Source organism: Cetorhinus maximus, chromosome 11 (assembly GCF_964194155.1).
Source record: "Cetorhinus maximus chromosome 11, sCetMax3.hap1.1, whole genome shotgun sequence".
NCBI classification, from domain to species: Eukaryota; Metazoa; Chordata; class Chondrichthyes; order Lamniformes; family Cetorhinidae; genus Cetorhinus; species Cetorhinus maximus.
This window is the reverse complement of record NC_135889.1, coordinates 92983544-93006193: the sequence shown is the minus strand read 5'-3', so window position 1 is coordinate 93006193 and position 22650 is coordinate 92983544. Positions and strand designations below refer to the sequence as shown.

At 43.6% G+C, this 22650-nt stretch overlaps 1 protein-coding gene across 1 annotated transcript in view; it reads right to left on the bottom strand.

Moving 5' to 3' along the window:
- thsd7ba (thrombospondin, type I, domain containing 7Ba) overlaps positions 1 to 22650 on the bottom strand; it is a 976108-nt gene that overhangs the window by 422417 nt on the left and 531041 nt on the right. The window contains exons 11-12 of the mRNA XM_078552479.1: positions 16487 to 16619; positions 10087 to 10190 (exon numbers count right to left, since the gene is read on the bottom strand). Coding sequence (XP_078408605.1) covers positions 10087 to 10190; positions 16487 to 16619 — 237 coding nt within the window. The remainder of the gene's footprint in view (positions 1 to 10086; positions 10191 to 16486; positions 16620 to 22650) is intronic.

Below are 22650 nucleotides of genomic sequence, written 5' to 3'. Positions count from 1 at the left end.
TCCAGCTCCACAGGTTGAGGAGGGTGCCACTGCCACACAGCAGTAACCCAAAAGCAGGCCTGGGCCCTCCAGGTCTCGGCCCTCCAGAGGATGCCTGTGGAGGTCATCACAGTCAGGGTGTAGCAGTCAGCAGGCTGCCTCCACCTGCGCTGTGGATGTCTGGGGAGCACCAAAACAAAGCGGCAGGGTTAGGAAGGTTAAGAAGATGTAGTTGCACAGCCTGGGCACGGGTGTTAACCGCTTCTACATAATGTTCACTATTGTAAATAAATTCTCAACAATACCTCCCTGCCTATGGCTCCTTGTTCTAATGAGCAGTGCTCATGCCACTCCGATGAGAAACCTTTCTGCACAAGATAAAAGCAGGGAGTCAAAGGTTCACAATGCAATGTGAGGATCAATGGTGTCTCCTCACTGCACATCGTCATCATCCTCTCAAATCTGGCAGCTATGAGGGCCTCCTGAGCCGACCAGTGATGCCTTGTTATGGCTCTATGGCTACATGTGCGTGAGCCACAGCAGCCACTTCCTGAGGGTGTCACTCCTCCCTCTGCGCAGTCAGGCTCTCTTCTCCTTCATCTCCGCTCTCTGTAAGCCATGAGGCGTGCATCTCATTCACCAGGCTCCATGCTTCTGATGTACTTTTTTCACAAGATGAAGGACAGAGACGCGTGGGTTAGCTTAGGTGTTCTAAGAACCTGTCCTGGTTAAGTCTGAAGACCCCTTAATGCATCCCGGAGAGTGCTGGCCACCACTTGGATGGCCAGAGTTTAGTGCGCTGCATGGCCGCCGGAAACCCCACCCTCCTCTGTCCCACTCCACCTGACCGATTGGCGGCAGCCTTGCCCATTGGACTGCACGCTGTGCTCTCAGCTCAGGCGCAGGCATTCTCCTAACCCGCACTGCAAGGCTGCACTGTTAGCTTGAAACATGGGGAAGACTGGTCCAAACCGGGATGATGACTTTGCAAGGGGCTGTGAGTGCCTCCGCCAGTGACTGCTCCATGGCTAGCTTTAACAAGGGGATTGTACAACATGCCCAGTCAACCAACTATTCTGCAGTCCATTAAAATGCTCATCACTTTGCAGTCTGTGCCCAAGGGGTGAAAAGCCCTGGAGCATTTGGTGGCACTTTCATGCCTCTGCATTGCTTGAATGGGCAGATAAGCTCGAGGCCCAACTCCATGCATGTCAATGTGGCTGCATCTGAACTGTCTCAGCTGCAGAGGAATGGTCACTTTACACAAGGTTTCCCTAATGCGTGGCCACTTCCCTCCCCTCCACCCCTCAAATCGCCTCAACCACAGGGCAGCCCTCCCCCCCCCCCCACCCCCAAGTTGCCCCAACCATGATGTCAAATAGGCGACCCTCACTAGCGCTGTACAACGTAACTGTGCACTCACCTCCGAGCTCCCCTTAAAGTGCACACCTTATACATGCTGTTGTGAAATATGTCGGTGTGCTTCCCACCCGTCAGACGGGGCGGGGGGGGGAGATGATTCCGGTGGGCTGGCCTTATAATGATATGCAGATGTATTACAATGAGGTTCCCGATGATTGATGGCAGGAAATGTGGCCCGCCATCGACAAGCTGAGCAGACGATCGCAAACTAGTTTTATGACATTGTGAAACCGATTTTTGGCTTTCTCGCCATATTGTTCGCTCACACCAACAAACACGCCCGACGCCAGTGGGCATGGAAAATTCCGCCTACAATCTTCTGATTCAGAGAGAGTGTACAAACTGAGCCATGGCTGATGCTTCAAAGGGTGTTTGGGTCTGTCTACTTTTCGAAGTAAGCAAATTGACCCTTTTTACTAGTAGCTGTGGTTTTTCCCGTTCCAATATCATAATAATTCTGCTTCAATCTCCATGAAACAACAATTTTTGCACTGTTGAATGTAAACACATGTCAAACATTTATTACATTTTAGATAACTTAACTTTATTGACTATTTTCCCACAGTGACAGAAGGAAGTCATGAATTAACAAATTAACCACTTGGGCTCTGACAAAAAGTCACAATGGATTTTCTATTGTTCTTTACTTTTAAAACCGAGGTGCATTGATTTTCAGACTGCAAGTGTTCTTTGCTAGAAAAATGACTTCACTGAGTGTGAAGCAACCTTTATTGTGGAATTATTGGTGAGGCAGAGATATAGTATTATTAGTAATTTAATCCCATATTTGTTGACATCAGCAGCCATCAAAGGCCTGATTTTAACTGTCTCAAAAGCAATTGTCTTACACAGAGTTAAAATCAGACACTTCAAATGTCACAGTGTGGTGGTGATTTGGGTTTAAATTTTGGGCAGTATCTAAAGGAGGCAATGGGGGTCTCGTCCACCGGCTTGAGAGCAAGCGAGAATTCCATGTTGCCTCTTTTAGGGAAGGCCAAGCATACCAAATGCCATTCAGGCATTTAACCAGACAGCAGCAGACCTTACCCAGGGCCTCAGGGGCCAAAGTTCCGCCTGACATGAGCTACCAGCCAATCAGCTCTATTAAATGGCTGTGCCATCAGGGAGGCAGTAGCTGATGCCAGTATGACACACACCCGAGGCCTAATATCATCACTTGATCCCAGGCCACAGGTGAGTGATGGTGGGAGGGTGTCACAGGGTGAAGGTCGCAGAAGAAGGGTATGGGCAGCAATTGTAGGAGGACATCAGCAGCAAGGGCAGAGGGGTGGTTCCCTGCACTCCTTCCCTCTTCCTGTTGCCGGGTCACACTATGTGGCACTGAGTGTCTTTGAATGAGGGCCCCCCCTCCACAAGAGCCTGCAAGTAATCCCATATAGGTTTGCTTGTCGTGTTCCTTCAATGGCGAGGCCTCTGCCTGCCCTTGGGTTAAGATCAGTGGCGGCAGGATGAGGTCCTTAAGTGGGCATTAATTGCTCAAGTAGAGGCCTCAATTGGTGGCAGGGCAGGAAGGCTGACAATGGCCCTTCCCACCATGGACCTTAATTGGGGTGGAGGCAAGAGGCAGTGGGGTTCCCACCTGCCACCCTCGCACCTGATTAAATGGCCCTCCGCCATTAAACTCACTCCGCCGGTGACAGCATTAAACTCCACCCTTTCTCTCTCAGGGTTCAGTTTTATCCCATTCAGGGTCATTTTTTTATCATGTGAGACAGACTGCTTGAGGGGAGTGGGAGGGGATTTTGGAGTTAGCTCTAAAAGCAGTTGTCAGCACTTTTGTCTCAACTGTTAAGTCAGCAAGCCAAGATGTTATTTGTTTCTAAAATTGGAATTGTAAAGATGTGTTGATGAGGTTCCTTCTCAAACACTCTGCGAAGGGAAAATTTACCTGAAGCTAAGAAAGGAATCCAGTGTAGGTGGCTCATTCTCAATGCTGTGTATCAAGGATGAATGTTTCTGGGGAAAATTGAAATAAAACTGAACATTGACATACCCTGTCAGCCCAACAACACTGCTGAATTTGGGATAATTTTGAAATGATAAATAGACTCAAAAACGTAGTGGGTTATTTTAATAATTAAAAGGGGGTCCAAGAAAAAGTTAAGTAAAATTTCATAAAATCCGTTGATATTTCGGAGCAAGTTAGGAACGTTTCATCTATGTTTTAAAGGTTACTCATTACATTCCATTGGACAGTCAAGTTCCTCCATGAATAAGATGAAATCGAAATATACTTAAATGTGTGGAATTGGATGAAAGGAAGCGATTAAGGATATAAGATAGGAACAAGAAAATTATACCACCAAATAGGTTTTAGCTGAGTTGGACTCGATCCAAATGGTTAGGAAAAGATGTGTGAGTGCATCCACGAGTAATATTAATTACTTAGACACTTTTCACTAAAAGATATTAATCAATTGCTGATGAACATTTGAGTGAAGGTCAGTAAAGTGCAGGTGAGAATTGTTAATTATAGCTTTCTCTTGGAAATATTTCTGTCCTCACCAACTTTGAACAAAAAAAAAACTGCATTTGATAGCGTGGTCACTGCCCAACACATCAGGAAGATAAGCAAAGATCTCGAGACAACACCAATCCTTGCATCTGATGATACAAGTGGCATGATATTGGGGGCGGGGAGTGGATGGGGTGGGGTTGGGTGTATGTGTGTAATTGTGTGTAAATGTATGATTGCATGATGAAGATGCAAGAGTTGCTGGTTCTGTGTCAACAATGTTTTATTGATATTGCACTAAACAAGCATCTGGGATATCTCATGACGTTAAATATGCTAAATAAATGTTCGTTTTTTTCTCCGTTTGTCATGCCCAGTAATGATATCACATTCCTAACTTTCAAGATATGGATCAAGATATGGACTTCAGTCAATGTGGACTTTTTGAAATTGACTTGGCTGTCATGAGTCAGGTGACTTTTGTTACTTCTGCACAAAGAAGTGCCTCAGGTTTCCAGAAAGCTCTTAGGGCTGAATCTTCGGCTCGGCAAGCGGGGGCGGGGCCCGCTTGCCGAGGCGTAAAATGACGTCACCGCGTGTCGTTTAGATTTTCAATTCAGCAGGCGCGCAGCCAAGTCGGCTTCGCACCTGCCGAACTGTCAAAGGCCTGTTAAGGTCATTAATGAACTAATTAACCCTATTGAGAAAGCTACCCGTCCAACCTTAAGGCAGGCGAAGAGCCCAGGCAGCCTTTGCATTTTTCATGGAACCTCATGCAGGGGCGGGATGAGGTTTCATGAAGGGTTTATAAATTGAATAAATTTTTTCATTAAAGTTCATTGACATGTCCAAGCTCATGTGACACTGTCACATGAGGGGACATGTCTTAAAATGTTTTCTTTCTTTATTAAAAATTTTGGAACATAAAACTAATCTCCCTGAGGCAGCTCTGTGCCTCAGGGAGATTTCTGCACTCTTTTGCATGCATGCGTGAAAGAGCGCAGGCCTTGATTCAGGGAACCTCTCCCCCATCTGCACAGGTAGCGCTCAGCACTTCTGGGCGCACATCACACTGGGCGGGCCTTAATTGGCCCGCCCACATAAAATAGCAGCACGGACCTGATCAGGGGCGCTGATCGGGTCCGCACCCACCCGTGCCCGCCCCTGCACAACCCCCCCAGTGGGGGAAAATTCTACCCTTAATATAAATGACTGTGGATGGTGTGCCCTCCCTTGAATAGGCATGCTGGCATCGAAATCACTTGTGGAATTTACAGCCCTATTGTCTGTGTATTTACCAAAAGTCAAAATCAATAGTCCCCCAGATGCAGTGCCTGTGAGCTCAACTCTTACAAAGAGAGGTGCAGAGAAATAAAAGCAGAAAATGCTGGAAAAACGCAGCAGGTCTGGCAGCACCTCTGGAGAGTGAAACAGAGTTAACATTTCGGGTTCGTATGACTCTTCTTCAGAGCTGAAGAAGCACTTCAGAGGTGCCGTGAACCATAGTCTGCTTGAGGGAACCTTTTGAAAGGTAAATTCCTCCTCATGACCCCCGTGCCAACCTTTGCCCCCCCAAACAACCCCAATGACCCCCTCATGCCCTGTAGGCCAAGGTCTGCACCCAAAACAACCCCTATGGCCTCTCATGCCCCCAAACAAAGTTCATGCCCATTCAGCCAAGAATGCATAATAAGGCTTGGCTGAGAGCCCAGAAATCCATTAGACTGTTGAAATGCCTGAACTCCAGGGAAAACATTGCTTGATTGACAGATCTGGAACCCTGATCTATGCTGTCAATTTCACAATGTTTATTTGCACAAGATAGAAGTTTTACATGCTTGCAAATTCAGCTATTAATACTTTAAAGGTTCTGGATAATTGACGTTTTTATTGAGTTGTAATAAAAAGGTTTTTTTTTAAGTGAAAAGTTATTAATGAATGACTCCTTTTTTAAAGCTATTTTTACACACCCTACTATCACAATAGAGTTCATTGCTTCTGCACAGTGTATAGTGGCTGAATAGGTATGAAAGTGCCATACCTTGGCATGGTTACATGAGAAGCCATAGGGGTTTTTTGGGGGGCATATCTTGGCATGTGGGGGAATGAAGGGCCACAGGGAGTGGGCGTGGGGCATGAGGTGACATGGATGGGGCATGGAGAGCATGTGGAGTGTGAAGGAGTGTGAGGGGTGAGGGCTGGAGGGCCTTTTCTTGTTTTATCATAACTAGGACGAAATTCAACAGCAGTGAGTTGGGCCTCTTAAACAGCCTGCCCCCGTTCCTGGCAGCCCTGTGACTGCCTCCAAACTCTTTTCCTGAGTCAGCTGACCTGACTGCAGCCTGCACCTGCCCCACACAATGAAAATCCTGCCCTTGCGGGCACTTTCTTACAATGCAGGCAGGTCGAGGCAGGAATTTTCCCAACTCCCGCTGCCCACCTCAAGGATGAAAATACAACCCATTATCTTCACTTCTGATTTAAACTTAGCTGAAAGCTTGTTTTGTGTTTATTACTAAAACACCACAACACTCAAAAGGTTTAAAACACTCCCTTGTTGCAGACAGCCAAGAGGTGAGGAGAAAGGGGAAAGTTATCCCAACATGTCTCGCCCCATCCATAACAATTCTATCACATGTTTAGTTACTTCATAACAGTACTAAATGATATGGTTAATCTGGTTCAGGAAAGTGAAAACTTTTCAATCAAAGAACTGACACATGCTCCATAGAGAATGAAAGAGTCAGGGTAGAGTTAAACACACTGGTACCTATCAGAGGGATTGAAATTACAGTCAAGAAGGACATGGAATTTGGATTTTCAAAATTTGGGGTTAGTTTCCTTCAAGCTCACAATGAAATTGGGATAACTGTGGGCAAGGAAAAATTCTTAGAATATAAGAATGTCCACTAATGGATGATGGTAAAAAAAGGATCTGGTGAATCTTTTAAGTTCATAATTTCTTGATCATACAGTCCACTCTAGCTTTCTAATTTGTTTCTATCCCTGCATCAGGATATGTAATATTAACCACATGTTTAGGCTAGAAGAGCAAATAATTCAAGATAGGTATGTGATTCTAAAAAGATGAGAACCTTAGATAAGGCCATTGCCAGGTAATCGAGGACTGTTGGAGATTAAGATTGAGAAGTAGTAAAGGAAACCATTTTCTTGTCTTATTTCTGCAGTTACAACAAATTAATATTGAATGACTAAGAGGCATATGAAACAACATAATGCTGACATTAAAAAGGGGACATCTATTCTTGGGAATTATGCATGGTAGGAGATAGTTTACAACATAGGGAACTACCCATGGGCTATGATTTGGGTAGACCTATGAATATATGGGACATTGCCTACATTTAATGCAAGAGTTGAGCTCAGTGCTTTTACAAGCTTCCATTTTAGAATAAAGCTTCCTTTTTAGAATGAAGTATTCTATATATATATATATATATATATTCTATATATATATATATTAAATATATTCTATATGTATTCTATATATGTATATATATTAAACTACACTCTATATATATATATATATATATATATAGAGTGTAGTTTAATTACAAACCAATAAACCTTGAAATCTTGCCTACTCAAGTCTGTCCTTTGAGCATTTCATGTAAAGGAGTCATTCATTCATTCTTCTTATGTTTTATAGGATGGTTTTGGGGAGATATGAGAGGATAGATACTATCTGCGTTATCTCTATGACTGTTAGGTTGAGACAAAGATCAGGATTGATAAGAAAACTTTCAGGGAAACATTCATTTCCACTGCCACTGACGCACAGTGGCAGCAGTGTGTACCACCTACAAGATGCACTGCAGGAACTCACCAAGCCTCCTCAGACAGCACCTTCCAAACCCACAACCACTACCATCTAGAAGGACAAGGGCAGTGGGTAGATGGGAACTCCACCACCAGAAAGTTCCCCTCCAAGCCACTCACAATCCTGATTTATATCACAGTTCCTTCACTGTCACTGGATCAAAATCCTGGAACTCCCTCCCTATCAGCACTGTGGGTGTACCTACACCACATGGACTGCAATGGTTCAAGATTGCAATTCACCATCACCTTTTCATTGGCAATTAGGGATTGCCAATAAATGCTGGCCTAGTCAACAACACCCACATCCCATGAATGAATAAAAACAATGAACCCATTAATAGAGTTGTTCTGGCAATGATTAGCGAAATGAAAGCAAGGATGGTCATAGTCACAAAAGATGTCATTTGTGACTTTGCTGAGGGCTATTTCAGTGTTGTGGCAGCAACAGAAACCTGAACAGAAAGATTCAAACATGGACTCGCAGGAAGGATGGGAGCAAATTTAGTCAACAACATGTTCAAGAACTCTGGGGAGGAAAAGGAGGTTTGAGATAGGATGGTAGTTTGCAAGGACAGAGGCTGGAATATTTGATAAGTAAGGTAAGGACAGCTAATTTAACAGGGCAAGGAAAAGTATCTGAGGAGAGGGAGCTATTCGCAACCTCAGTTAACATGTGGCTCAGAGGATAGAAGGACAGTGAAATAAAAAGATTGAAGGCAAGCGGATCTGAGATGAAAAATTAAATCTTGGTAAAAGGATGTGGAGTTGCACAGTATAGAGGTGAAAGATGCAAAGCAGGGAAGAGGATACCTCCATGATAACTTGAGGTGGTGCTTGGAATAGGGAAGGATAGATAATAAGGGTTTTAAAAGAAGGATGTAAGGGGTTGAATAAAGTAAAGTGCATGAAAGTAGCACAGGAATAGCAAGGCAGACTATGGAGTTATTTGATGATAATGGCCACACTGTCACCCTAGCAGTTTGGGTGAGGCAGGTGGTGGACATTATTTCTTATTGGGGAGCTATCCATGAACCATGTTTTTGTCAATGCCAGAATGTTCATGACATGATCCACAATAAGGCTGTGGATTGCAAGGGTCTTGTTTATGAAGAACAGACATTCTGGTGGTAATGCTATTAGTGACAGTGATTGTTAGTCCAGAACAAATTCCAAGAGGACAGCTGGGTAAGTTGAGTGAAATGGGAAAGAGGTTGGCAAAATTAGCCCCTGTGGCTACACCAAGCAGGAAGATGAGTGAACGAAGAAGATGGGACAGTTAAGGTTGCTTTTTTCAAGGAACAGCAATAAGTGTTTCTAAGGGTCCTTTGGAGAATATGAAGAGAGGGAACAAAGATAGTTCTGGGCTTATTGAAAGGAGATTTAAGTCTGAGATGGCAGCAGAGTTTAGTGATGGGTGGGGTAGGGTTTGGATGAGGTAAAGTTCCCATGATAGGTAACAGAGATGGAAGGGAGAAAGCCCAAGAAAGAGATTTAAAAAGACATAAAAGTAGTTTTAAAGCACATATTTCCGCACAGAAAAAGATCGATCAATCTAACACGTCCATGCACCAGGAGAACCTCTTTCCTCCCATGTGTCCAATTCTGGAATGGAAACCAAAATGCACACACAGATGGAGACAGGGGAAATTTGAGTTACATAAAGATACATGGCATAAATTAAAACAACATCTGGTTGGAAACCAAACATTCCTTACTCCAGATGCCATGTATTGGATGGCTCAAAGGTTGTTGAACTCAGTTCACTTGGTATCTTAATGTTACAATAACATGGTACAATATCTAATCAATTCAGGTCACAGGCACAAACTTCATTGGATCAATCATCTCACCAAATACTAAAGCACCCCATAAACAAGGCTCACAATAACGCAGCAGTGCTCCTTTAATTTCTTCAGCAACATGTGCCATGTCTACATTGTATATTATCATACTGTAATACTACAACTAACTGATTTAAGAAGTTGGCATATTTACACCTTACAGCATGGTGGAAAAGTCTACAAACCAGGTAGAATCTGAAACCAAACAACGTTGCATTTTCAAAGTACGAACGGAAAAGGCAAAAAAAAGAACTGCAATGTCAGAGAAACTATTGTAACAACACGACATTAATGGAACACTTCCTCAATGTAAGCACAAATAATTCACTCTGGCTCATTATAGCAACAGCATTCTCCATTATTATATAATACTGAGACATTGCCAAATGGATATTGGTGTGTGTGAGTCAACCCCTTTGTGGTTGGACTTGGAAGGTTAATGAGAAAATTTGAAATTCGCATTATTTTGTGAAAGTCTCTCAAATGGCTGCTGGCAAAACATGAAAAATCACAAATGAATCTTACCTCTGGCTTGCAAACCAGAACCACAGGCCTCGGTTGCTCCAATCGTTCCCTGTCGAACATAATCAGGTGCCAAGATACAATGATGCCACTTGTGCGTCTTCCACCTAAAGTGAAGTGAATGAACAAGGTGGAGATAATTCCATCCATACTGTCATAGAATTTGTTCTTCAGATCTACGCATTTTAAGATGGTTTTCCTTTAAACTCCTTCAAGGAGCTCTGGCTCATGCTGTAGAAATAAGGCACCAAAACTGAGGAAATTAATATTTGTTTCATGCTGAAGCACTGATGAGGACAAGCAATTCCAGACTTAGATTTGTTTCCTGTAAAGTGATGGAATCAGTTAGAATAAACTTCAATATTATCTATACAATAACAACATTGTGATCATAAGTCGACTCAAGTTTTGATGAGAAAGATCCTGCCTGACTATTCTTCTTGATTTCTTTGAAGAAGTGGCAACCCTATTCAATCATCATAAACCCTATGACTTTGTGTACTTCAACTTTCAGACAGAATTTGGTAAAGCCCCACAGGAAAGATTAAGCTTATAATTCTGCACATTCAGAGCAAAACTTGTATTTTCTTCTTCAGTTCTCTGCCCGAAGGCAAGCCTAACCAGAGCACCGTGGTCTCCACCACAGGTAGGGCTAGAAATAAAGTCCCAAATTCACCCCAGCTGAAACGGGGATCAAACCCTAGACTGTTGACGCCAATCTAATCCACATCAGCTGTCCAGCCAACTGAGCCAACTAGCTTCCCCAAGTTGCTCAGCATAACCCCTATTCTATCATTGCTATCAAGCCAGGGTTTAACGAGAGTGCAGGAGCAGGCTCCACAAATAGCCACATCCCACATCAGTGCAAAAGATAAGGCTGATACACTTGCTACAATCTTCAGCCAGAAGTACCGAGCGGATGATTCATCTCAGCCTCCTCCGAAGATCCCCAGCATCACAGATGCCAATCTTCAGTCATTTCGATTCACTCCACGTGATATCAAGAAACGGCTGAAGGCACTGGATAGTGCAAAGGCTATGGGCCCTGACAATATTCTGGCAATACTACTGAAGACTTGTGCTCCAGGACTTACCATGCCCCTAACCAAGCTGTTCCAGTACAGTTGCAACACTGGCATCTACCTGGAAAATTGCCCAGGTACATCCTGTAGACAAAAAGCAGGACAAATCCAACCCAGTCAACTACCGCCCTGTCAGTCTACTCTCGATCATCAATAAAGTAATGGAAGGGGTCATCAACTGTGCTATCAGGTGGCACTTGCTTAGCAATAACATACTCACTGTCACACAATTTGGGTTCCGCCGAGGCCACTCTGCTCCTGACCTCATTACAGCCTTGGTTCAAACATGGGCAAAAGAGCTGAACTCCCAAGGTGAGGTGAAATTAACTGCTCTTGACATCAAAGCAGCATTTGACCGACTGTGGCATCAAGAAGCCCTAGCAAAACTGGAGTCAGTGGAAATCGGGGGAAAGCTCTCCACCGGTTAGAGTCATACCTAGCACAAAGCAAGATGCTTGTGGTCATTGGAGGTCAGTCATCTCAGCTCCAGGACATCAATGCAGGAGTTCCTCAGGGTAGTGTCTTCGGCCCAACCATCTTTAGCTGCTTCATCAATGACCTTCCTTTCACATAATGTCAGAAGTGGGATGTTTGCTGATGATTGCACAATGTTCAGCACCACTCGCGACTCCTCAGATACTGAAGCAGTCCATGTCCAAATGCAGCAAGACCTGGACAATATCCAGGCAAGTAACATTCGCACCACACAAGTGCCAAGTAATGACCATCTCCAACAAGAGAGAATCTAACCATTGCCCCTTGACGTTCAATGGCATTACTATCACTGAATCCCCCACTATTAACAGATAATCCTAGGGGTTACCATTGACCAGAAACTGAACAGGACTTGCCATATAAATAGTGTGGCTACAGGAGCAGGTCAGAGGCTGGGAATCCTGTGGCGAGTAACTCAACTCCTGGCTCCCCAAAGCCTGTCCACCATCGACAAGGCACAAATCAGGAGTGTGATGGAATACTATCCACTTGCCTGGATAAATGCAGCTCCAGAGACAAGCAAGAAGCTTGATGCCATCCAGGACAATGCATCCCGCTTGTTTGGAACCCCATCCACCACCTTGAACATTCACTCCCTCCACCAATGATGTATAGTAGCAGCAGTGTGTACCATCTACAAGATGCAGTACAGGAATTCACCAAGGCTCCTTAGATAGCACCAGCCAAACCCCCAAACAACATCATCTAGAAGGACAAGGGCAGCAGGTACATTGGAACACCACCACCTGGAAGTTAACCTCCAACCCACTCACCATCCTGGCTTGGAAATATATCGCCGTTCCTTCACTGTTGTTGGATTAAAATCCTGAAACTCCCTTCCTAACAGCACTGTGGGTGGACCTACACCACATAGACTGCAGTGGTTCAAGAAGGCAGCTCATCACTACCTTCTCAGGGGCAACTAGGGATGGGCAATAAATGCTTGCCCAGCCAGCGAAGCCCACATCCCATGAATGAATTTTTAAAAAACACTGGTTTGGCAGGTGATGGCAGTGGTGATCAGTGCCAATGCTGCACAGAAGAGGTTGTACATCCAATGCAGAAATAGGATGAATGATCTCATCTGTGCCACCAGGGTAAGGCAACCATTTCATCACTCTAAACTCACACACTCACAAGCCCATCACACATTCACTGGCATCTCACTCACTGCCAGCTCAGGGAACGTCACCACTCACTCTCTCAGACACACCCTCACATCTCCATCTGGCCTCATCTCCTCTGGAGACTGCCTCCTCAGCCCTCACCATCTTGAAGCCACTTGCACAGATCAATATGTGCCCTCACACACACCCTGGGATACCCCCCTTACCCAGTATAGCCCTAACCCTGGAGCCTCTTCCTTTGTCTGAGGCCACTTCGCCCCCTTCCCCAGGTAAGCCCTAGCCCTGCAGCCATTGAAAATCCACCTCTTCCTTATGGCTGGTCTAATAGGTAGAGACCTGCCCATGAACCCCACTAAAAGCGATGTGGTGCTGCCTGCCAAGCCTGTCACTGATGACCATGAGCAACGCAGGCAAACAAACCTCGAAGTCCCGAACAGAGTTGCTTAGGTAGGTTCCAGTGGGTTGGAAAAATGTTAATATAACGCCCTTATTCAAAAAGGGGGGGAGGCAGAAATTAGGAAACTATAGACCAGTTAGTTTAACGTCTGTCGTTGGGAAATTGTTGGAATCCATTATTAAGGAAGTAGTAATGGGGCATTTGGAAAGTCAAAATGCAATCCATCAGAGTCAGCATGGTTTTATGAAGAGTAAATCATGTTTAACTAATTTGCTAGAGTTCTTCGAAGATGTGACAAGCAAAATGGATAATGGGGATCCGGTAGATGTAGAATATCTGGACTTCCAGAAGGCCTTTGATAAGGTGCCACACAAAAGATTAATACACAAGATAAGATCACATGGAGTTAGGGGTAACATTTTAGCTTGGATAGAGGATTGGCTAACCAACAGAAAGCAGAGAGTCGGGATAAATGGGTCTTTTTCTGGATGGTAAGCTGTAACTAGTGGGGTGCCACAGGGTTCGGTCTTTGGGCCCCAACTATTTACAATCTATATTAATGACTTGGATTAAGGGGTAGAAGGTGCTATAGCTAAATTTGCAGATGACACCAAAATAGGTGGGAAAGTAAGTTGCAATGAAGAATTAAGAAATTTACAAATGGATATGGACAGGTTAGGTGAATGGGCCAAAATTTGGCAGATGGAGTTTAACATGGATAAGTGTGAGGTTATCCATTTTGGTCAAACGAATAAAAAGGCGACTTATTACTTAAATGGAGAGAAACTTCAGAATGCTTCAGTGCAGAGGGATCTCGATGTCCTCGTGTGTGAATCGCTGAAAGCTAGTATGCAGGTACAGCAGGTAATAAGGAAGACAAATGGAATTTTGGCATTTATTGCGAAAGGGATAGAGTATAAAAATAGGGAAGTGTTGTTGCAACAGTACAAGGTATCGGTGAGACCGCACCTGGAGTACTATGCAGAGTTTTGGTCCCCTTACTCGAGGTGGGATGTAGTTGCACTCGAGGGGGTTCAGAGGAGGTTCACTAGATTGATTCCAGAGATGCGGGGCTTGTCTTATGAGGAGAGATTGAGCAGTTTAGGCCTATACTCGTTAGAGTTTAGAAGGATGAGAGGAGATCTAATTAAGGTATATAAGATGCTAAAGGGGATAGACAAAGTAGACGTGGAGCAGATCTTTCCCCTTGTGGGGCATTCTAGAACAAGAGGCTATAGTTTTACGCTAAGGGGTGGTAGATTTAAATCAGAGATGAGGAGGAATTACTTTTTTCAAAGGGTCGCGAATCTGTGGAATTCACTACCTCAGAATGCAGTGGATGCCAGGACGCTAAATAAATTTAAGGAGGAGATAGACAGATTTTTAATTAGTAATGGGTTGAAAGGTTATGGGGAGAGGGCGGGATATTGGAGTTGAGGCCGAAATGAGATCAGCCATGATCATAATGAATGGTGGGGCAGGCTCGAGGGGCTGAATTGCCTACTCCTGCTCCTAGTTCTTATGTTCTAACATGGTACCTCCATTGGTGAATTAATCCTCAAGTGCTGGAATGTGTAGGATTGGAATCCACTCGAACTGGGAAATTTACGGAACTTGATTTCAAAACTCATGGACATGTTTTGACCTCATGATTGGAACTATAAATTTGGAACTATAAATTACAAAAAGATAAGCTGCAGTCAGCAGTACAGGGCTGGGCAGCAAAGGGTTAATTTGGACATTTAGTGAAAACACAGTGACTCCTCAAAAGGGTTTGGACATTGACTGACTGCTATCAGGGAACGATGGTACCAGGGAAATGACATTACCTTCCATCAACTAATGCAATCAAGAAGTCTGATTACCCAATACAATGGCACAAATATACTTAAGGAATTATGCAACTAAGGTCTGCACTCAGGCAACAGTACTGGAATAGGATCATTCAAACCTTCATTAACTTTGGAGCCAGGTACTGTTACTGTGCCACCTCAAACAGCAGGAGAATTGCTCATACAATGAGAACTGATAATGTTCATCTAGATACATCTTCCAAGAAAAACTCTGTATTGTTTCAACCAGCAAGAGCTGATGACATTTGTCTGACTTTGCGTGGAATCAACTAAATGGACATTGGAACAAGAGGAAATATGTTTTGACATGTCTGAGTTAAATTATTATAAAAGCAGAGCAGATCTGAGTATCTGGGCTGCAGTTGGAAGGAGGGTCAGGCTGGTCACCTTGATTCAGGCCTATAGTCAACACCAGACAGAACAGCCGTGTTGGGGATTGTTTGTTTCAGCCAAATTGTAGTGATGTTGGTCTGAGGGTCTTTTTCTTAAGGTTTCAGGACAGGACGTGGTGTCTTGCCTATGTTTTTGTAAGTTTAAGCCTGAATCGTTGGTGACTTCGTATCGGGTACTGGGAACGGGTTGTTTTAATTTTGGGGGTTTTGGTACTGTGGGATTGTGGGTGACTCAATGAAGCAATTGTGAATTATAAGAAACTTGTCTCACTGGTCTTTCAAGCAATACTCTTGTAAATCTAGTTTCACAAACTTGAGTGTGGGGAGGGTCTCTGAGGGAAAAGGGGAACCATCTTTTCCAGGGTGGGACTTGAATCTCCAACTTTTGGCTCAAGAGGTGAGAGTGCACAGTGAGTTATGGCTGACGCTAACCAACAACAACCAAATGTAAGCAACAACTATGTATTTTTAAATTCTTTTTGTGTACTCATGCAGTTAGGATTATTCTGCAAAATACTCTAATTTTTAAAAACAGATATATATTTTTTCAAAGTTATGTGCAGTACTTTAACAAAATGTAAGATTCTGCAGTTTTTTGATTGCAACAATTTTATGAAGCTGGTTGACCTGATCTCACAGCACAATTGTGGCCATTCAATGGTTCACCAATTGAACACTTTACATTTTTAATATGTGCCTGACATATATGTTATTTCCCTTTGTACAAATGTTTGAGATAAAAGCATTTGTGTTAAAATCTACATGACAATATTACCACAACCTATCACTGTATGCCTTTGGTATAGTAACATTTGCAATATACATCACCAAATAATAACATTAACTGTTAATGTTGTTCGTACTGAGATTTGTGCATGGAGCACATTGAAATATCAGTAAACCATGACAATGTTTTAACAAATAATCCACCTTGTAATTGGAATATTTTTTTATTCTGTGACTTCAAATTCCATAATTAATTATTTAACCCATACACTGAGAATCTGCTAGTAATAAATAAAATTTCAATCCACTTCTTGTGTTCAAATATTTTTACCTATAGTCTGGGCAAAGAGGACGTGCTTCACATTCTCTTTCTTCATACAGAGTATCTGGGCACTCCTGTCCTCCATTGTCAGGCTTCTGGATGATAATTCTGTGGCGAGACTGTTTGGCAAAAGAAGAATTACCTGAAGAAAAAAGTGATGGAAAAATGGTCAGAGAATTTGGTAATGTTGAAGCTTGACATTAAAGTAGGAAAATGAGGGTGCAGTTCAAAGTGAATTCACCTTTTTAGTGATTCTTTCTTACACCACCACCCCCCCACCCACCCCCCCACCCCCCAACCCCCCCTGCACCGACACACAGTAGACAATATTCTCCAGAAAAAATGGCAGGCAGTCAACCTTATTCCTGATGTCTACCCATTCTGCTTTTTAAAAAAAATGAGTACTCACCCAGAATCCCTTGTCATTTGAATTTGCTATTCTCTGTAGGGAAGTAGGCATTTTCCAGTCACTGCCTCCCTCTGACAGACTGGCTGAGATTAAGAATTCACCGTGGGGAAAATCAGAAGCACAGATCCCATCCTACCAATCTGTTGCACAGAACCATGGTACGCAGAAGTGCTACATTGCACCACTGTTCATGTCACTTGTGAGTTTTTTTTACATATGTCAATGCAAAGTATTACAACTCAGCAAATGAGTAGAAGCTATATCTGCCTAAAATTTCCAAAGTTTACATTTACCAGAGATGCTTACAAATGTTCATAGATGAGGGAGCAATACTATTCCTGACTTTGCTTGCTGGTGGAAGAACATGTTGAATTTGAACAGTTAAAGATTTGACTTCACTCATCCAGCTGAACTCACTAAATTAGATTTGTTTCTTTAATGGATTCAGTTCACTGTGCACTTTTAATCACTGTGCATGGTTGAGTTAACAAAATTCAAGGGCAATGTCACCAAGAACCTCAGAGAGACACTGGTCAACACCCTCACTGTGCAAGCAATCAGTCAGATTTTAATTAACAGGACTGTGTTACAGTTATTGGAGCAAAGCAGATTTTTACACATGTAATTGTAAAACAATCTTCTTGACGGTTGCTGTTGGAGTTTATTCATTAAATTTGAATTCATTTATCTTGGGTTTTTTTAAGGAGGATCTGCATGTTTAACTTTTCTCAGGTTTAATACAATTCTTGAGGTATATACATATTTATAGTGTTCTTGAATACAAATTGTGATTGAAAATAAAACCCATACATTTTCAACCAGAGGTGCATTTTAAGGGATTATGTGTTATAGCTCATATAGCCACTAGCAGCACGCATTTTTCCACTTGTCAAACACTTGTTAATTACAGGTTATAATGAACAGTGTGACAACACTCAGCTCTTCAACTACAGTGTTTAATATTATCAGAGTTTTAACCAAGGCAGGTCAATTCAGGAGACCTTTTGCATTGTATAGCTCATTTAAAACTTATTAAATGTTGTCCATATAGTACGCATCCTTTTGTTATACTTGCTCATGGAAAACATACAGGCTCTGTGGCCAATCCACCTTCCATTTAGCTGCCACCAATAGCCTTACAAGAAGTCTGCATTCGGCTCGAGTTAAATTCCTCCTTGACACCGTCCATATCTCACACCAACCAGACAGTACACTCCTTTCCAAAAACATAATGGGGAGACTGACACAGACAGTTTGGGGGCAAATGAGGAAAAGAGAGATTGAAAAGGAGGATAAAAGATGGAGTGAGAAATAGCAGACAACTGAAAACAGAAAGTAAAAGACAGAGAAAGAATAAGAAATTATGATAAAGAACAAAGAATGGAAAAGGAAAATAAAGTGGGAGAGAGAAAGCTAGGCGAAGAAAGAAAAAATAGCCACACAAAGTGTCAGGTAAAACAGTGAGCATCAGCTATAATTTTGTGACTGTCAGTGAGTAGCGCCATGGGAGGTACACTAGTGATCTTATTGCGATTTTTCTTTGTTCCTTTTATAACTTGCATTGGCAGTGATAGGCTTCTCTCAGCTGCGATGCGTTGCAATGCTCTGTCAGAAGGCGATGGCAATAAAGTTAGATAAGAAACAAAAACAGGTGAGGGGATTGCAATAAGCAGTTAATCTGCTGGTCCTTTCAATGCAGGTAGCATGCAATCTTTGTGCTGCTTGCCCATTTAAATGATTGTAGCATGTAGCCAGCGCTAAATGCGCTGTTAAGTGACTGCGCACCTGAGCAGGGGGTGAAAAATCATGAGATGTTAGCAAAAGTTCAAATGAACCTGCACTTTTCTAAAGCCAGCCTGTACATTTTAAAAGGGGGATACGTTTTGGCTGGAGCAAGAGCTAGAAGTTAATGTAATACTGAGTTCAACCTGGGTAAAGCACAGGAATAGCAAAACATGGCAACGGGCTCTAAGATTTTCCGACAGTAGGCTGAAGGCCTTGGTCAAGGTGCAAAGCAGAGGAGATATTATCTATCCACATGGGGCCTGGGTGCCCTCCAGGCAAACTGTGAGAAAGCAGTGGGATCAATTAGCCTTGGAGATCGATGCTAGGAGTCTAACCTGGAGGACCTGGGTGTAGCGCCACAATAGGTTTAATAACCTCACACGAGTGATCAAGGTCAGTGAATGCATCTTCAAATGGCATATCATACCAATTGCATCACTAGCCTCACACACTGTTAATTGCACCACAACTCCACCCAAATACACCACACGGTGTCTGCCATGTTGCACCACAATCACAGACACATTTTCCTCTCTCTTTCAGGATAAGGTGGCATATAACTAGAGGCAGCAGCATCTAACTGGACAGGAGGCGCTGCATGTCCTTACCCTGATAAAGTGGCCATTGCTGCAGCCGGACCAGAAGCGTGGCTGAAACCGTCAAAGGTGATGGTTTTGTCATAACTAATCCTCTTTCTCACATCCCACACTTTCATCCCAGAATCTTTTCTGATTTATAAGCTGTTGCTAGTGTAAGCATGCACCTCTTGCTTTCGCCCACCCCTTTCATTACAACTCTAGCTTTATGCCTTTCTCCTTTCAGATACCCAAGAACTGCCTCCTGGTCAGGCATTGTGGAACAGAAAGAGGTGGAAGAACCAGAAGACACTGATGATGAAGAAACACCATCACTCACTCTCCCATTTATAGCCACTAGCTCAGATCCTGATACTACGAATGCTTTAAAGTGTATCTCAATGGCAGGATATGTACCTTGTGAAACACCAGGAATGAGTGGGTTGCAGCCAAAACAGGAAGCAAGGGTAGCACTCACTGGAGGGTGAGGCCATATGAGAGTTTTGCTGCAGGGGACTTTGATAGGGCAGGATACAGAAGGCTGATGAGTATGCACAATAAAATGCTTGGTGCATTGGCAGGTCCATCAGAAAAGCTGCAGTCAAAGAAACATGGAGGAGTCCAACACTAACTTCACACAAGTTATCTGAGTAAGGCCTGAAGTACATTGCCTCCAGGGTGGAAATGATAGCCAACTCCTTGAGGGCACTTGCTGACCCATCCACAGTGTAGCATCTGATGGTCAATGTCTCAGCTTCTATTCCACTCAGCACAAGCAAAGCCAGCCAGTGGTGCTGCAGTGGAAACTCAGACTGAAGTCATGTAGACTCAGCTTGCAGCTATGAAGGCTCATACTACTGTTACAACCATGTGGTGGTGTGAAATGACTCTCCTATTCTCTCATTCCAGCTTTGACTGTAACAGGGTTTTTAGTGAATTTAAAGAGGATGTGCTTGCCAATGTTGTAGGAGTCTCACTATTTACACTTTCAGATTGTAAAGAATTTGTCAGAGGTTTTCTTAGGTGAAATAAAGAACAAGATAAGTTTATTGAAACTATTTCCTGGACTAAAAATAACTAGGGGTAAATTGCAACCACCGTTCATACGTCACACGCATTTATCTGGGCCCACACACATACACCAGCACAGATAGCAAAGTAAGAGGATAGGCTTATCGGATTGTCACAGCCAACAGGGCATGGGGCCTTTCATGCTCCTCAGGGTGTTGAGTGTCTGTTTTTACATCCCACTTGGTTGAATGTGAGATTGTGCGTATTGTAGCAATCCAGGCAATTTCATCTTTGTCTCTCCGAGGCTTCCAAATTTTTAAAATCCAGCCAGAAAAAGAAAAATTAGAAATTGTATCTTTAAGAAGCAAATCTTCATAACATTAACTGACATCATAGCTACAGGTGCCAGTGTTCAAAGGGGGTTTGAAGGGTGTCATAGCAGTCCAGTAATCTGTCCTCCAACGCATTGCCAGGATCAGTGAGGCACCACCCAAAGAAAGCGGTAGTGGCTTTGTGGGAGCCCAAACCTGTTATCCTCTCTCAGCGTGATAGCATTCATCCTCACACCACTGCCACTCCACAGCACCCTTGCTGTTTACTGTCAACCAGCCAGGATAGGTGGCAGCTGCCCATGCTAAGTTGATACAGTCTGGAGTCAGGTCTTCAAGGGCTAGAGCTGGAAGCTCGAAGTCATCCTGCAAGGCCATCTGCAGTCCACCACTGAAAGTCAGTCGCTTTGCACAAGCTGTGCTGCAGTCACTGGGGGAGCACTGCGTAGGTGCATGAGGATAAGCAAAGGCACAGAGAAGAAAGACTCTAAGGGAATGCTCAAAGGTGATTTGTTCACATTTTTGTGCAATATGGAAGTGTTTAATTTATAAATTTAGATAGTAATGTTTGTTTTGTAATTTATTTTTACATTAACACCAAGAAGGCGCTGTGCTGATCAGTAACAGAGCAAAGGAAAGGTGTGGGACTGTTGGTAAATGAGGAAGTGGGGTTGTATTCACTGTTAACACAGTTGGATGAGTGGATCATGGACAGCCCAGCCAGAAATTGCCATGTTGGTTGCCTCCCTTCTTCCTCCTTGTCAGCTGCTTGGCACATAGCTGGTGGCGAGGGGTCTACTGTTGGGATGGCGAGATTGTGGAGTATGCAGCAGAGCACCATGAATCTTGACACATACTCTGTTGAGTAGTTCCAGTTTCCAGAACACGGTAGGGAGTGGAAGCATTGCTTGATCACGTTTTGTTTGGCAGCAAGGTTTTCCTGCTCCAGCCTGGAAGGAATCAGATACATGGAAGTTCATGACGACGATCACGTTCACAGCCACTGGCAATGCCAACCCTGATCTTTTCTGAGATTGCACTTGAAACTGCAGCAGGTGGCAGATTTCAGTAAGGATGCCCTTAGTGAAGCAGAGAGGTATCTGACACACTGTTCGTAACTGAACTTCAGGCAGGAGGATTGCTACCTGGATACTTTGGGCAGATGTGACCTCATTTCTTTTCATTCTTCCATGGCATGCAAGCATCACTGGTTAAGCCAGCATTTATTGCCCATCCCTAATTGCTGTTGAGAAGATGTTGGTGAGTCACTTTCTTGAACTGCTCCAGTCCATATCATGTAGGTACACGCAGAGTTCTGTTAGGGAGTCAGTTCCAGGATTTTGACCCAGCGACAGCGAAGGAATGATATATTTCCAAGTCAGGATAGCGTATGACTTGGAGGGGGACTTGCAGCTGATGGCGTTCCCATGCATCTGATGCCCTCATCCTTCTAGGTGGTAAGGGTTTGTGGGTTTGGAAGGTACTGTGAAAGGAGGCTTGGCAAGTTGCTACAGTGCATCTTGTAGATGGTACATACTGCTGCTACTGTGCGTCGGTGGTGGAGGGTGTGGATGTTGAAGGTGGTGGATGGGGTGCAGATCAAGTGGACTGCTTTCTCCTGGATGGTGTTGAGCTTCTTGAGTGTAGTTGGTGCTGCACTCATCCAGGCAAGTGAAAAGTATCCCATCACACTCCTAATTTGTGCTTTGTAGATGGTGACATGCTTTAGAGAGTCAGGAGGTGAGTTACTCGTCACAGAATTACCAGTCTCTGACCTGCTCTTGGAGCCATAGTATTTATATGGCTAATCCAGTTAAATTTCTGATCAATGGCAACAGCCAGGATGTTGATGGTTTGAGATTCAGCGATAGTAATGTTGCTGAATTGCCTGGCATTTGTGTGGCATGAATTGCCACTTATTAACCCAAACCTGTACGTTGTCCAGGTCTTGCTGCATATGGACATTGACTGCTTCAGTATCTGAGGAGTTGTGAATGGTGCTGAACATTGTGTAATTATCAGTGAACATCCCCACTCCTGACCTTATGATAAAGGGAAAGTCAT